Source organism: Rhodamnia argentea, chromosome 8 (assembly GCF_020921035.1).
Source record: "Rhodamnia argentea isolate NSW1041297 chromosome 8, ASM2092103v1, whole genome shotgun sequence".
Taxonomy (NCBI): domain Eukaryota; kingdom Viridiplantae; phylum Streptophyta; class Magnoliopsida; order Myrtales; family Myrtaceae; genus Rhodamnia; species Rhodamnia argentea.
This window is the reverse complement of record NC_063157.1, coordinates 22,387,166-22,402,448: the sequence shown is the minus strand read 5'-3', so window position 1 is coordinate 22,402,448 and position 15,283 is coordinate 22,387,166. Positions and strand designations below refer to the sequence as shown.

Here is a 15,283-nt window from a genome sequence, read left to right as displayed (position 1 = left end):
ATCTCGAAACCATGGTCCTTGCTCAGCTTCAATGTATTAGAGGCGATTCGGACAATGATGAAGACAAGCCTCGGGGCGTTGAGGGCATTGCCAAGCGACTGATTGAGGTAGCGGCCGTGACATCTTTGTAGACGAGGCAGTCAATGTAAGGGTGGTTAATGCATGAATTGACTAACCGAGTTTACATCAAAAGCTAAAATCGGACATGGTCATTGACACCTATTGTTGTGCACTAACCATATGTAAATACAATGTCGGAAAAGCGAGAAGTTCATCATCCTCAACGAACAATGAAGTCTTCAAGGCCAAGGGAGTAGAGTCGAAATTGACCTTAGTGACATCAAACTTGTGTAAAATCCTATCTACATACTTGGCCGAAGGTAAAAGAGTACCATTGATGGGCATCAAGGCCAAGGAAATAGTGAAGTTCTTCATATCAAATTCCTGTGAGATTCAAAGTTTTCAAATACCTAATAAATGAGTGAAGTGATCCCAGATTCTTCATATCAAATTCATGGGAGAGTCGAGTTTTCAAATACCAAATAAATGAGTATCACCGTTGATAAAGATATCATTGACATATAGATGATTTCGAGAAGAAGCATAAACGGATAACAAATGATTAGCTTTTCCCGTAGCGTGCCAAAGATTCTAAACCTATTGAAGCGTGAAATCATGCATGTAGAGTGTGTATTAAACAATAGATGGCTTTTCGTAGACGGCTCATATGATTCGGAAACTCATGATGACATTTTGTACACGTAAACTTTTTTACGAAGGATGCCGTGTAAGAAGGCATATTTAACATCAAATTGAAATATGGCCCATCTCGAAGAAATCGCAATAGAGAAAATAACTCAAATTGTAATGCGCTTAACAATATGGCAAGAGGTCTTGTTATAGTCCAGTTAGGGCAGTTGCTTAAATCCCTAAGCAACAAAGTGAGCTTTAAAGTGTTCAATAGCTTTATCAGAATCTTTCTTGATGTTAAAAACTTACTTACATTCGGCCAAATTCTCGGAAGGATGAGGCGGTTTGGTGACTAAAGCATTAAATATATTTGCCGTGGTCACTTTCCAATGTAGATTAAGAATGACTCTGGAGTGGCAAGTAGGTGTCTATCCGTGAAAAGAGCAAGGAAGATTAAGAACCTTCCCAGGCTTAGAAATTTCAAATCTGGCGCGAGTCAGGTCAGCGAAAGAGAAGAAATGGAGGTAGAGAAACTGGACAGAGAGGTAGAGAGGATTTTTGAGTCTGTTGAGAGAGGCATCGGGTTGGGAGAGAAGTCCGATCGGGGACTCGGTAACTTAGGTCGAAGGGAGGGTGGCGAAAGAGAGAAGAAATGGAAGTAGGTTGAGCGAGCCAAGAGGACCAGAGAGGTGAACTAGAAGGTTGAGCTAGAGAAGAGGAGGGAGGCCAATGAGAATTTTGACTTGAATAGGAGGAGAGAAGGCCCGAGAAGAGACAGGGAAGACGCGGAATAGTTTCAGTAATGAAATCAGCCCCCCATCTGGGTTTCCCAATTTCTCATGGAAGATTCATAATGCGGTACACTTCAAGGCTGTCTTGCCAATTCTCGTCCATTTTCTTTTCCTCTTTCGCACCTGAATCAGAAGACATCTATCTGTACTTCTGGTTCAATATCCTGCTCTTTATGCAATAACTCCGACCCTATCAAATTTTAGATATACAAAATACGAAAGCATAGTGGGAGAATTGGCTTCTTCGAATTTAACAGAAGGCGGCATGACCCTTGGCTCGCTTGCATAAAAAATTACAGAAATCAGAAAAATCAAGATGCAGCGATATAAGCCAGCTGAATTCCGACCGGAAAACATCGATGCAGACTTTCTCTAGACATGGAGAAAATTCTATGTTGCTGTGCCACTTGTGCCACGAGCTGTAAATCTGTAACAGAACAGCTTCCTCCACTTACAAGTAAGCTGTGGCGAGAGATCAAGCGTGAAAAGTAAGCTTGGAGACACTTTGAATGAAGAAGTAAGTTTGCGTATGGCAGCATCATGCATGAGAAAGTAAGTTGGAGACACCTCGAAGCTGCAACAACATGAATTTCTTGATTTCACTCAAAAGTGAGATCTCTCACCCTTCTTCCCTATCTTCTAACAGTCCCATGGATAAGGTTATTGACGGTTATGCCTCAAATTGAAATCACATTTTCTCATTTATTAAGTGACGTAATCCATGGATGCAACAGCTAGGGGGAAAAACTACAAAAAGACCCATCAAGTTAAATGTCAAAGTCTTTAATTTAAAGGAAGATTGTTGGACAGCAATCTCGGAAGTTCAATACCAAATGCATGAGCAGAGGTTCCCCTCTTACCGCATAAGGGAATAATTTACAAAGTGATGAGCTCTCACCCAGAGTCAACACATTTATTATCCATGATGACTTCAGACACGTTCGCCTTCTAAGTGAGTTTGAGTCACTACTTCTCTCCAGGTTTCTGCCATGGAAGAAAAAGAGACAACGATGAATAGAAAACGATAATGATGGTTCAAACATGATGCAGGCAGATTGGGGAACAAAAACAAATAAAGGTAATGACAAAGATGGAGGGGATGGCAACCAAACAACGAGGATGTTCAGCTAAACATATATGACATGTGCAGCCCAAGAGGCAGACTGAATTCAGCTCCTAAGATTATCTTACATGCTCACAGTAGCAGTAGTACTAGTACCAATAATAGTAACACAGCTACTCCGATATGGTCATCCGGTGGAGACATTTGCAACATGGCAAATGAAAAAACAGGGGTTGATTTCAATTTTTCTTGCTTTATTGGAGGGATTGCATCATTTTTCCATTTCACTGTTTTAACTAAACATGTACATCGCACTTATATAGAGGAAGAGGTAGGATCCTTTCCAAGTCAGATACCTAGTAGGAGAAAGAAAGATCTTTCTACAGTTTATTTAAGAATGCTTTACATATCGTAGTTCTGTAAAACCACCGAATAGATAGTAAGAGACGCTTAATCCACATAGTTCTTGGCTTAGTCTCTCAACTACTTCTCACTCTTGTAACTATGCTTCCGATCCATCCTGTCAAAAGACAAAATACAAAATTCACAACGTACAGGCGAGATCAACATACAGCATACTACTAACAGGGATGCCCCAGTGCAACTTGCTCTTCTGGTTCCAGTCAAGATGAAACCAGCTCTATGTGGCTATATACCCCAATACATTGTTCCAGGAATGAAAGCACCAGATGAATGCACACAGAAAATAGTGTTTCTTCCAAACAAAATCCTACTATTCTCAGACATTACTTTTCATTCATAAGAGGGAATTAATAGGTAGTCACCACTAGCGATCGTTTCTTCCTTATAGCCGTAATAGCCATGCAGTTGAGATGAAACTAACTCTATGTGGCTATACACCCCAATGCATCATTCCAGGAATAAAAAGCACCAGATGAATGCACACAGAATATAGTGTTTCTTCCAAACAAAATCCTACTATTCTCAGACGTTAATTTTCATTCATAAGGGGGAACTAATGGGGAGTCACCTCTAGTGATCGACGTGCATGCCAATTAGAGCAAACTAATAATGCCAGATTTAGCAGACGAGTTGTTCAATGTAACTTAGGCAACCGAAATTGCTTCCAGTACCTAAAGCTTTTTTTGCTACAGATATTCACTCAACAACCACCATAGCTATGGTCGGAACGGCCCTTAAAAAAAAAAAAACTACAGAAATGGGCTTGGCGTCATCAGGAGTGGAAAAGGAATGACGCAGACCAAAGTTTAACTTTTGTTTGGTAATTCAAGTTAGGAGGGAAATGGATAGAAAGGAAGTGGAAGGAAAGCCACGATTCATGATGCCTATACTGAGCTCAAACTACCCATTTCTCCAAGCCATTCCATGCATAAATGCATAACTGAATCAAAGCAAATTGGATTCACATTGGAGCAGAGAATCTCATGAAAAGGTGACGACCAAGCTAACCTTCTCGGCGGCTTCTTTTTCCGTCTCCGCCTTCTCTTTCTCGGCCTTACGCTTCAGCTTTTCCAGCCTCTCCCTCTCCATTTTCTTCACGAAGTCAAAGCACATTCAAGCAACAATCAGACGCAATATATCAAGTAAAGAAACGATACCAAAATCCACATATAGCTTCTTAAAACCCCACAGGTTCCACATATTGCTGTCCGAGGTAGTTTCACACACTAGCAACATCAAAGGAGGCAACAAGCAGAACGAGGACCTAAAAGATCGCTGTTACCAATCTCAGAAACGCATTCGCTCTCGGATTACCCGGAGATCGAGGCAACGAGAATGAAAAATCGAAGATCGAACAGAAAAAAAATTGAGACCTGAAAGTAGACGTTCTCGGCGGCGCGTTCCTCTTCGCTGAGGATCTTCTTCCCGTCGCTGAAGAAACGAGTCGCTCCACGAGCTGATTCGGCGAGCCGGTTAACGCTCGCTCTGCTCACTGCAGATCTCATCGCCATTTCTGTCTTCCTCTCCGACGACCGTCCACGACTGATTCTCTCGTTCGAATTCGAAGAACCTGACCTGACTACCGAGTGATGAATGAGTAGCAGGCGAGTGTGGGGTCACCAGCAAAATAAGGAAACTCGGTCCGGTTGGAGCCGTTTGGGTGTTGGGCCGGGTTCTTACTCCGGTCCGGTCCACGGATTCTCTCTTTTGCTGATTTTGTTTTATTATCGTTTTTTTTTTTTGGTCGGAGTTTTATTATCGTTTAATATTGAAAAGAAAAACATAAATGATCCTCCTACTATGATTTAATATGTAATACGTTTTTATAAAATTTTAATTTATTCAATATGATTTTTAAACTTTAATCCAACATGCAAAGTTATCTTTAAAATTTTAATTTATTCGACGTGATTCCTAAACTTTTGGTAAATTTCACACTAGTTTTTAAACCATGAGAAAATATATAATATTATCTCTAAATTTTTAAATTAATATGACATTGGTTATCTTCTTCATATAAGCTAGGGACTAGTTTGAATATGACCATAATAAATAAGTTAAAAATTTGAGGATTGCATTGCACATTAAACCTAAATTCAGAGATCATATTGAACAAATTAATAGTTCGATGATCACATTAACTATCGAGCCAAAGTATAAAAACCATTTACGTCATTATCTTTTGGAAATTTTCAAATAAGAGCATTAAGTGACCTTATTGTTTTAAAGAAGAGCTTTACCAATAATATTTTTGTCATGGTGAGGATTCCGGGCAAGGTCACCAGCCGTCGGCGAGCCCTCGTCGGCCCTTGTCAATTGTTGGCGAGCCCTCATCGGCCCCGGTAGAGAAAATAAATAACAAGAATGAAAGGAAACAAAATCAAAAAAATATAAAATGATAAAAGTATCTTAGGTCATCTCTTTCTTTAAAATGATATCTGCTTCAAATTCTTATTTGAAAAAATATCGGAACTTCGTGCCTTTATTTAAATTTTCCGCTGTGACCTTCTAGTTTTTCACCTTCGTCTTCTCTCTTTTGCCCCCATCGTTTTATCTCGCTGAAAGAGACGAAACGAAAAGCCCGAGCTGAAACAGGATTTACTCGGCGAGGCAGAGGCCAATCGAGTTCTGAGTTCTGACCTCCGACTTCTTCAAAGCTCGTCTACGAGAAGCGGCGAAGAGCACGATTGCATCCCATCTTCCTCGACTCAGACGACCTCCTTTGAAGTTTGAACCATGTATCATCCCACCAGAGGCGGCGTTCGCGGTGGCCGAGATCGTAAGCCCTCTCTCTGTCTCTCTCTCTCTCTCTCTCTCTGTGTCTGCATCATCTCTTCAGCTTTTGGCTGCCCGCGGTGACCTAACCATAGAATTATTGGTTTTCGATTTGTTTTGGTTCTGGCTTGCGGGATGCGAATGTGATGGCCTGAGATTCATAAAAACCCTAATTGTTTGAATCGATACGCCTTGCTTTTCGGCTGATTATGTAGACGCTCGCGCCAATTGGTGGTATGGGTAGTTGCAAATTCGCTCATTACGTTCTCGTCACCCTTTACGGCGGGAATTTTGTGCAGAATGAGCCTGTTTGTCTTTTAAGAGGATGATTTCAATGCTTCTTTTTAATGATGTGTTTTTTGTGCATGACCTGCAGAATTCAGCTGGGAAGACGTTAAGGCCGACAAACATCGAGAGAACTATATCGGTCACAGTTTAAAGGCACCTGTGGGGAGATGGCAGAAAGGTAAGTCAATATGGTGTTTTGGTGGTTTCACTCGATTTCTTCTCCTTTAGTAACCCTTCCAAACCAAATAGGAGAGCATTTAGTGTCGGTTCAAGTTAGGTTTACATAACCGAAGAAATCAATACTTTGGCTTCTTTTCTATTTGGAAAAAATACGCTTGATGATACCCATCAGCATGTAATTTGCAGTCGAGAGTAACAAAAAGAGGATACAATTTTCTCATGCTGATTGTTTCATTACTTCCGATTGCATGTCATCTCATCTTTCAATGCAGTACTGGAGTAACTAGCTTGGTCCGTGTAGACTTTCATACAGATGTTCTTTTCCCCGTTGTATTGGATACTCTATTGTGAGGGATGCCTCAATTGGCTATGTTAATTTTTGTTTGTGCCGTCAGGCATGTTTGTAGCGAAAACCTATACATAGTGAAGAACATGGCTTGCCGTTCAGTGAATAAGATGTGCTTTTATCTGGTTGGAATCCCGTCTGAACGAGCAAGTTTCTACTAAGACTCAGTCTACGCTTCTTCCGATTAGTCCTTCCTTTCATATACTCATTTTTTAGAAGCTTCGGCCTACATATGGATGGCATCAAAGAATTTAACTGTTGAAGTGATGCCATGCTAAGAGGATTTTCTTTGGGTTGGTTTAAGTTAAGCCATCTTTAATAACACTGCCTTTCATTTAACTAATTCAAACAGGGAAGGACCTGCACTGGTATGCCAGGGATAAAACATCAGAGGCAGCAGATATGGAGGCCGCTAGGGAAGAGATAAAAAGAATCAAAGAACAAGAGGAGCAGGCAATGAGGGAGGCGCTTGGATTAGCTCCTAAGCGCGCTAACAAGAACCTAGGAAGTCGACTTGATAAGCAGGAGCTGAAAGAACTGGTGAAGCGAGGTTCGACCGCAGAGGATTTGGGTGGAGGTCATGCTGAAGCAGCACGTGTAGATGGTCTGGGTTTCTCTAGGTACATGTTTAGTGAATTAAATAATCATGAATTTTTCATTATAATTGCAGATGATACACATAGAAACTGTCGAAGGTCGAAATTCACGACAGTGGCGATCCTCATCGTGCTCAGAGAGAGAGAGAGGGAGGGAGGGAGGGAGGGAGGGAGAGAGAGGGAGGGAGGGAGAGAGAGAGAGAGAGAGAGAGAGAGAGAGAGAGAGAGGGAGGGAGGGAGGGAGGGAGGGAGGGAGGGAGGGGGAGAGAGAGGGGAGGGAGGGGCAGGGAGAGGGAGGGAGGGGCAGGGAGAGAGGGAGGGAGGGGGAGAGAGACAGAGAGGGAGGGGGAGAGAGAGAGAGGGAGGGGGAGAGAGCGAGAGAGAGAGAGAGAGAGGGAGGGAGGGAGAGGGAGGGGGAGAGAGAGGGAGGGAGGGAGAGGGAGGGAGAGAGGGAGGGAGGGAGAGGGAGGGGGAGAGAGAGAGAGGGAGGGGGAGAGGGAGGGAGGGAGAGGGAGAGGGAGAGGGAGAGGGAGAGGGAGAGAGAGAGAGAGAGAGAGAGAGAGAGATGTGCATATATTATTTCATGAAAGGTAAAAATTGATGTATTTTTTTTTTTGCTGGTCTCAAAATGATTTCCAGTAATTTGAAGCAAAGAAAAAACTGGTAGGTGTCCATTAGAATTCGTGAATTGTGCCGGTCCCAATCCCATCTGTCTTTCCCCATAAAAGAAAAAAGTTGGCTAAACTGAGGCCTGGGCAAACTTTTCACTTAGTTTCAAGAAGCCTTCAACTTAGCCTAGTCTCTTCCTAATCATCTATAGTCATATTTGGTGCTGGAAGGAATCTGATCTGTTTGGTGCAGTAAATTTGGGGGATGCACACTCCGATTTATAGTTTGCCATTAAGATTATCTTTTCAATTGATACTCTGAGACTTTGGCAGGAAATAATGATCAAAGATATGATTGGAGTTGGGACCTGATTCCTGCTTTTGCCTATAGACAGGATGTCGCAGTCTGAATCCAGATAACACAGTTTTTTTCCCCGAAGAACCCAAACAACATGAGATAGCTTTTATTTTGGTGGAAATTTTGTAATTTTGTGTGATGTCCTTTTTTGCCTGTTATGAAGACCCACAACTCGACCTAATGTTTCTACTTATTCTGTGAAGTTGGTTGTTACCATCATGTAAATATGTTCATCACAACCTTTTACTCTATTTGTTTTATAATTGGTTAACCGTAGTTCTATCGGTGTGTCCATCTGCAGACTGCCTCGTCCCTGGGAAGAATCAAATTCTGTTCAACCCAGTCAACTGGAAGTTTCAGCTGGCATAGAGAAGGTTGTTGCTCCTGCTCCTGCTCCTGCTCCTGACTCATCAGCAAGGAAGGCAGATTCCAGTGAGGAGTCTGAGGACGAACGTAGCAGGAAGAAGAGGAGGCGGGAGGAGAAGAAGCGCGAAAAGCATGAGAAGCGCGAGAAAAGACATACTCGTGATTCTGAAGACAAGAAACACCGTAAGCACAAGGGGAAGAAGAGACATGATTCAGAGTCAGACTAAGTCTCTCTTTTCGCCTCTTGTCATCGCAATAACAATAGATTCTAGTCCTTGTTTTCGGAAGGCACTGTAAAAGGTGCACCTTTGTTGGAGACTACTATTGATTGGTGTGGCGAGCGGATGGAGAAGGACACTGACCTTATATTTAGTCTCATGATCACGAAATTTTTCGAGGTTTGAGGCCTGATAGTTGCATGGATCTGGGCTGCGATTCGGATGCACCAACCCATCTTCACCAGTCCCCGGCACCTTGGCCTTGGTGTCGGGATTTACTGCTTCGTGCATGGTCATCAGTTTCCTTCATGGGTTGCGCAGGTGCCTTGGGGTAGTTCGATGTAATACTTCTTCTCTACCCTGGTAAGTTTCATGCTAGGCCTTTCGTCCACTGGGGTACCGCTTTGTGTGGGATGTTTGATGCTCATTGACTATTTCCTAGGATCGAAGTGTCTTAGATGTGAAACTGTCCGTAAGTTTCCTTAACAACTGTCTTATAATCCCGTTTGGGAAGAAATTTGATGCTTTGAAGTGTGGTCCGACAACATTTGTTTTTTGGCCTTTATATCATTGCTTGGACTCTCCGTTAAAAGCTTTTGAGCCAAGTAAAGATTTCCTTCACCAGGAGTTGCATTCTACCTCTGTCAACATGAAAGAGAGTCAGAGGAAACCCCCCTAAAGCGGCACCAAAGCCGAAAGACGACGGACGAAAAGTCAAATTCGTCGCCCTCAAGCTTCTTCTTCTTCTTCCTTTTTTTTTTTTTTTGCTTCTATTTTGGGTCGATAAGGAAAGGGTCTGTCTATGGTCCGGCGGACTATCGTTGGATGGAAAAGTAAGAAATTATAATCGTCCAAATTGAGATTTGTTAAACGCTGTGATTTGTTGCGTTTCAGTAGAAAGTCAGGGATTACGAGAGTATCGGTGCCTTTGAGATTATAAGAGTATCCAATAAAGAGAAATGAAAAAAACCAGTGATTTGATATGTACATCATTGCAATCATTGACCATGCAAATCGCGTTCACAGCGAGACAGCACCATCCGTGACGTTCATGTTTGTGACATAAATCTATTTTTTTTCTTGTTCCTTCACCTTTACGTTTTATTCTTAAACATTAAAATATACATGAAATTTCTTTGCTTAGCATAATTGCATTTGAATAATGATAAGAATAATAATATGTTATAAGTCAGAAATTCTTAAATAAATGAATTCTATAGTAATTTTTAATTATTTATCAAAAAATGTTATATAATTAAATTTTTAATAACCAAAATCTTTAAAAATGAATAAAGATCGCAGTTAAAATCACTTTACATGATACTCAAATAAGGTTTTTGTTTCTTGAAAGGATTTCAAGTTCATAATTTCTAAATAACTTTATTTTTCTATAAATTTTAAACGTGTCGGTAACATTTGAGGATGCTATAAAAATTTTATTAGTATCTCTGTTGCTGTTGGGCCATCATATTTTTTTCGGCATTTTAAAATGTTTTAAGGATGATAATTACCCCTTTTTTCTTTTAATTTTTCCCCCTGAGAAGAGCTCCTTTTGTCTTTATTACATGTGCACGGAACCTCAATCTATCGCCCCTGCTCCACCGAAAAGCAAGTCGCTTTCTTTGCTCTTTCAATCGGTGAAGCAATCCGATTCCGATCTTTGACGAATTCGTGCCGTCACTGCGATCATCGGTGGGCTGTGGTGTGGTGGTCGTGGCGGTGGTCGGTCGCGGTGGGTGGTCGTCGTCGTCGCGGGGGTAGAGGCATCCTCGATTTCGCGAGCGGTGTGAGAGGAGGAGAAGGAGTAGGAAGAAGATGGTGTCGGCGAACAGGGAAATGGTGGTCTATTGCTTCGACACTCTCGTCGCTCATTACAACAGCGAGGAAGCTCCTCCTCCTGCCTTCGATGCTGGACAACAGTCTCTCTCTCTCTCTCTCCCTACCTCTCCCTCTCTCTGTTTGTGTTATGCGGTTGGTGCTCAAAGGTTGAAACTTTAATCGGAACATGCTGAGCTCGCAAAAAGTTGTTCCTTTTGGTGTTGCGTGAGATGTGATGAGCGAATTATCAAATTTACCAGAAAGGTTGTTTAGTGCTAGTACGATTGCTGTTGTCTGATTGTTTCCTTTTCCGCTTTTTTAAGCGGGAAATTATGACTGCCTTAGTTTTGTTGAGCATCCTTTTCCTTTTCCTGATTGTGTTTTTTCAACGGAAATTTAGTTTGCTAAAGTTACATTGCTCTGATTAGTTGTATCTTTTTATGTTTTGGGAGTGATCAAGATAACCTTCTCATGGACCACCCCTGCATGCATGCACATATTATCAATGTATTTACTTTTCCTCTAAATTCTGTGTGATAAGAATGCCATCTTATACTCTCTGGATGTATGTAGCTTTGGTGCATTTGTGCGAGTTAATTTCAAAAGGAGTTATGAACGTAAAAGCATGACCATGGCATTGTTCTTTTTACACTCCACCGCAAGCTATCAAGGGTCTTAGAGACAAGGAACCTGTAAAGTACCAGCCTTTACATGGTTCTTGGGTGAATTTACTTGTGGTGGCTTAGCACATTTTATTATGGAATGAAATACTTCCCCTTTAGCTGGTCCTCATGGTGCCTTGGGAGAGAAAAAAAAACATGAAACATGGTGCGCTAGACATGGCCCTCAGGGATGGTGTAGCTTTTGCAAATTGCATTGGACAAGAAGTATGGGGGGTCTTAGATTATTTGTCCTGATCTTTAGTATTATGAATTTGACTGTGTAGGGAAGGTGCTTTTGTCACTCAATCTTGACAAGTTTATAGCAAAAGTTTTATGTGGTCTTCTTCTTAGAGCGTATATTTTCTCAAGCCAATTTTAGTGTTATAATTATTCTCATCATAAATACAGCCCGTTATTTGTGACTTGGAAGAAAGTGGTCAATGGCAGTGAGCCTCGTCTTCGTGGATGTATTGGAACTCTGGAAGCCCGCTGCTTGATCAATGGTTTTAAGGATTATGCCTTAACCAGGTACACTGGCTGTCCATCTTTGTAATTGTAACATTTCTTCTCGTTAATTTTATTTTGATTGCTGGAATCACTTGTCCCTTTCATGCTCATTTGAAGGTGCCCAAATGTGATGACTGCTAGCTGACCTTATTGGTATTGTCTACAGGCACATTTGAGCACTATGTAGCTTTTTTTTAACTTATGGAAAGTGCCTCTCTTTGGTCTAGGCAGTAGGGACTTCTGTCGTGGATAAGTTTATATATTTATTCCTTTTATGTTGTGGACTGGTATGTTCGAGTAACTTTTGGTTACATTGGACTCATCATTTCATTCTAGCATTTAATTGATTATTCCAAGTAAGGTGCTCCAAGTACATGCAATTTTCTTCCCTGAAAAAGACATGGTGTAAACAGCGATATCTCAGTTGTCTTGTTAAGGTGCTCCAAGTACATGCAATTTTCTTCCCTGAAAAAGACATGGTGTAAACAGTAGCTTTTTTTCCATGAGAATTCATCAATGTAAGTTCTACTCAAGGATTCATGTGAGAGCAGATCATGTTATTTGATGAATACATTGAAACTGCTGGGTTGATGGATGAAAATCTGTCTTGATCAACTCGCTAAAGTTTAATCTGGCAGCTTTTCTCCAAAGGGTAGTTTTGATGTTGATTGACTCAAATTGATGAGGCTCCTTCCCCTTTGGCTTTTGGTGCACATGTAGGTTAGGTAGTTAAATTCCAACTTGGCTGACTTGCTGTGAGGATGCTTCTACTACCCTGATAGATCATAGGAATTGGTAGGATCCAAATTCTTTTAGCGTCTGTCACATGTAATCGTAGACCATAACAATTATCATTTTTTTGATCTATGTCGCTGGTGATTTCGTTATGCTGTTATTTCTAGAGTCGATATATTTCACTTATTATTATGAGAATGCGCGATTGTTTAGGTTTTTGTTGTTTTTCAATTACTGAGTAGCGAGGAGGCTGGTGCAGCCGGGTGTCAAGTTACCAATAGAGGCTTTAATTCTTATGTGGTTCCAGTAGGCGCCGTATGTTGAACAAATGTAGAAGAAGGATTTTTCTCTTCCCAGTTCATGTCTAGTTTTTACTAGGGTGTCTGTGCAGTTGAATGTCTTCCCTTTTTAAAAAGATGTGGCCAACCAAGCGTCATTTTCTTTGATTTGGGTTCATCTTAATTCTGTAAGGATTCACTTGTAACATATAAAAAATCCTGTGATTCTCTTTCTTTTGCAGTGCTTTGAGGGACCGAAGGTTTCCTCCCATACAGGCCAAAGAATTGCCTTTTCTCGAATGTACCGTTTCCATCCTCGCTGATTATGAAGACGCTAACAACTATCTTGATTGGGAGGTAACTAGATATCATTTATTGTAAATAGAAATGGGTTTTGAGGTACTTCATATATATTTCTATTTGTAGTTACTAGTCATAATCAGCATACTTGCCGACCTTTGTATGTAGAAGTGATTAATTGTTTCTGAATTTTGGTAATTTCAGTGGAGTGGTTCTTCTTTCATCAAGTCTTTTACTGGCGTGTGTTGATTAGCACGTAAGCACTATTAAGTTTATCTACTAACAAAAAAATGACAGATGCCTTGTCTTTCGCTGTCAGCTTCGGAGTGTTAAGTAGTCTCTCTCGCCCTGGGTTATTTGAAATGGTCTGTTGATAATTGACTGCATATCTTTATTTTGATTACCCCACAAAATGACCATAAATAAAGAGTTCTTTTTCAAGTGAGCTTGCAAAGAGGGTACAATGGAGGAATATTCTCTCTCCCAGTGCATATTGATGCGTAGATATCTCTGAACGGCCAAAAATATTGCAAGCTAGCTCGGATAATTGTTTCTCTATGTGTAATACATTTTAGTATATTCATTTTATGAAGTTCTTCAGTTCTTTGCAGGTAGGGAAGCATGGTATAATCATTGAATTCACAGATCCTGATTATAATACACGCCGAAGTGCTACCTATTTGCCTGAGGTGGCTGCCCATGAAGGTAATCACTCATCCCTACTAGATTTAATTTTGCACGGACAAAATAATCGCTTTGACATATGCAGCCAGTTGATGAGTAGGGGAACATAAGATATTTTACATCGTTTTCTAGATTGAATAAGATGAAAGGACATTCTTTTTGGAGTTGTCTGCCGCTAAGTTTTTCAGTTGTACGATAAAAGTACATAATAAACCGCAAACCCCATCTAATCGGCTGATTGCCGTGTGTATACTGATTTGAACATCTGTGAAGAGTTTTAGCCAATCAGATGTCATGCACTGGCATATGATTGCTGTTTATTTTCAGTAAAAATGGTTAGGGTTCTAGTCTTGGATAAGCTAAGTGGAGGTAGATGCCAGAGTCGTCCTGAGAAAATGAAAACTTTCAGTGAGATGACAAGGTGTAGAAAATGTTAAGCCTCATGAATTCGGTCTTTCTTCTCCTTTCTCGTGTTTGTTTATCTATATTAATAACATTTGCTTTTGACTTACACTTCACAGGTTATCCTAAACCCACTTTGGTGGGAGAGATGACCGAAGGTTCTTTAATGGAACCTGTGTTCGGTCATCTTAATGGACTAAAAGCTCATTGTTTGGCAATTCTGCATCTGTAAATATTTTTGCATGGTTGAATACAAAAATCTGAGGATTCATTTTTCACAATCCCTCATTCCTTTTCGAGCAGAAGTAAAGTAACCACATGATAAACTGATAGTTTCTAATTGCTTTCGGATATTTCACTTCACGGTACAACAGAAGATTTTGAATTGCTGCCTTACTATCTCATTTCTGCTATTCTCTTCTGCTGCTTTATTTTTATTATTTTTTTGCCTTTTAAACTTTTCTGCATCATTTTTATTCAAAGTTTTCATTCCATTTTTTTTAACTGACAAATGTTTCAACAATCAGAGTTTCTTTTCGGTTTTCGATTGAATTAAGATCTATACACAACCACTGTGAACTTGGCGTTGGTAAGCTACAACCATGATGGGTCCGATATATATTTTCTTTGCTTAGTGGACTAACTTTTCCTTGTATGGGGTGATTTGGTTTCAGGTTGGACAAAAATGGAGGCTATAGATTCCCTGATGAGGAAAGCTGGCTATAATGGCACCATCACTGAGTCGCTCAGAAAGCGCATTCGGCTAACCCGTTACCAGAGCACCCTATTTACTATGCATTATAGCGACTACATCACGTACGTGAGGGCAAATAGAGGCTCGGCCCCGTTTATTAATGGGGCTAAGCCAGCTAATTATTGATTACCAAATGGCTCTGCAGATTCAGCAGGGCTATTTCGGTGCAATCTGAAGATTATTCAAGACGGGGATGGTACGGCGTTGTTTGCGTTCCATCTCCCACTCTTATCAAATGTTATGACCTGTTTTATACCATTCTTCAAATTCGTCTGATTTTGAAGAAATAAGAAAAACTTGTTCGATAAGCCATGGGATTCTGATCCCCGGGGGCAGAAAATTCTCATTTTGGCCGTTCCCAAGGGAAGTGTCCCGGTGTATCAATGACTTCATGTAACTTTAAAAGGGTCTTCTTTCCTTTTGCCAATATGTGCTTGCTTG

General features: G+C 40.8%; 3 protein-coding genes across 3 annotated transcripts; 2 read left to right on the top strand and 1 right to left on the bottom strand.

The window, feature by feature from the left end:
• Window positions 1-2,243: 2,243 nt before the first annotated feature.
• On the bottom strand, window positions 2,244-4,572 carry LOC115755755 (uncharacterized protein At2g27730, mitochondrial-like). Its single transcript, XM_030695288.2, has 3 exons — window positions 4,341-4,572; window positions 3,976-4,059; window positions 2,244-2,465 (listed from the first exon to the last, which is right to left on the bottom strand). Exons 1-3 carry the CDS (start codon window positions 4,476-4,478, stop codon window positions 2,448-2,450), a joined length of 240 nt encoding a protein of 79 aa, XP_030551148.1. The 5' UTR covers window positions 4,479-4,572; the 3' UTR covers window positions 2,244-2,447.
• A 911-nt stretch (window positions 4,573-5,483) lies between these two features.
• On the top strand, window positions 5,484-8,881 carry LOC115755750 (multiple myeloma tumor-associated protein 2 homolog). The gene is made up of 4 exons (XM_030695282.2): window positions 5,484-5,746; window positions 6,119-6,208; window positions 6,909-7,176; window positions 8,420-8,881. The coding sequence occupies exons 1-4, from the start codon at window positions 5,704-5,706 to the stop codon at window positions 8,709-8,711; spliced, it is 693 nt and encodes a 230-aa protein (XP_030551142.1). The 5' UTR covers window positions 5,484-5,703; the 3' UTR covers window positions 8,712-8,881.
• A 1,412-nt stretch (window positions 8,882-10,293) lies between these two features.
• Window positions 10,294-15,271, top strand: LOC115755751 (uncharacterized protein At2g38710). The gene is made up of 5 exons (XM_030695283.2): window positions 10,294-10,621; window positions 11,591-11,710; window positions 12,945-13,059; window positions 13,614-13,707; window positions 14,763-15,271. Exons 1-5 carry the CDS (start codon window positions 10,518-10,520, stop codon window positions 14,966-14,968), a joined length of 639 nt encoding a protein of 212 aa, XP_030551143.1. The 5' UTR covers window positions 10,294-10,517; the 3' UTR covers window positions 14,969-15,271.
• Window positions 15,272-15,283: the final 12 nt, after the last annotated feature.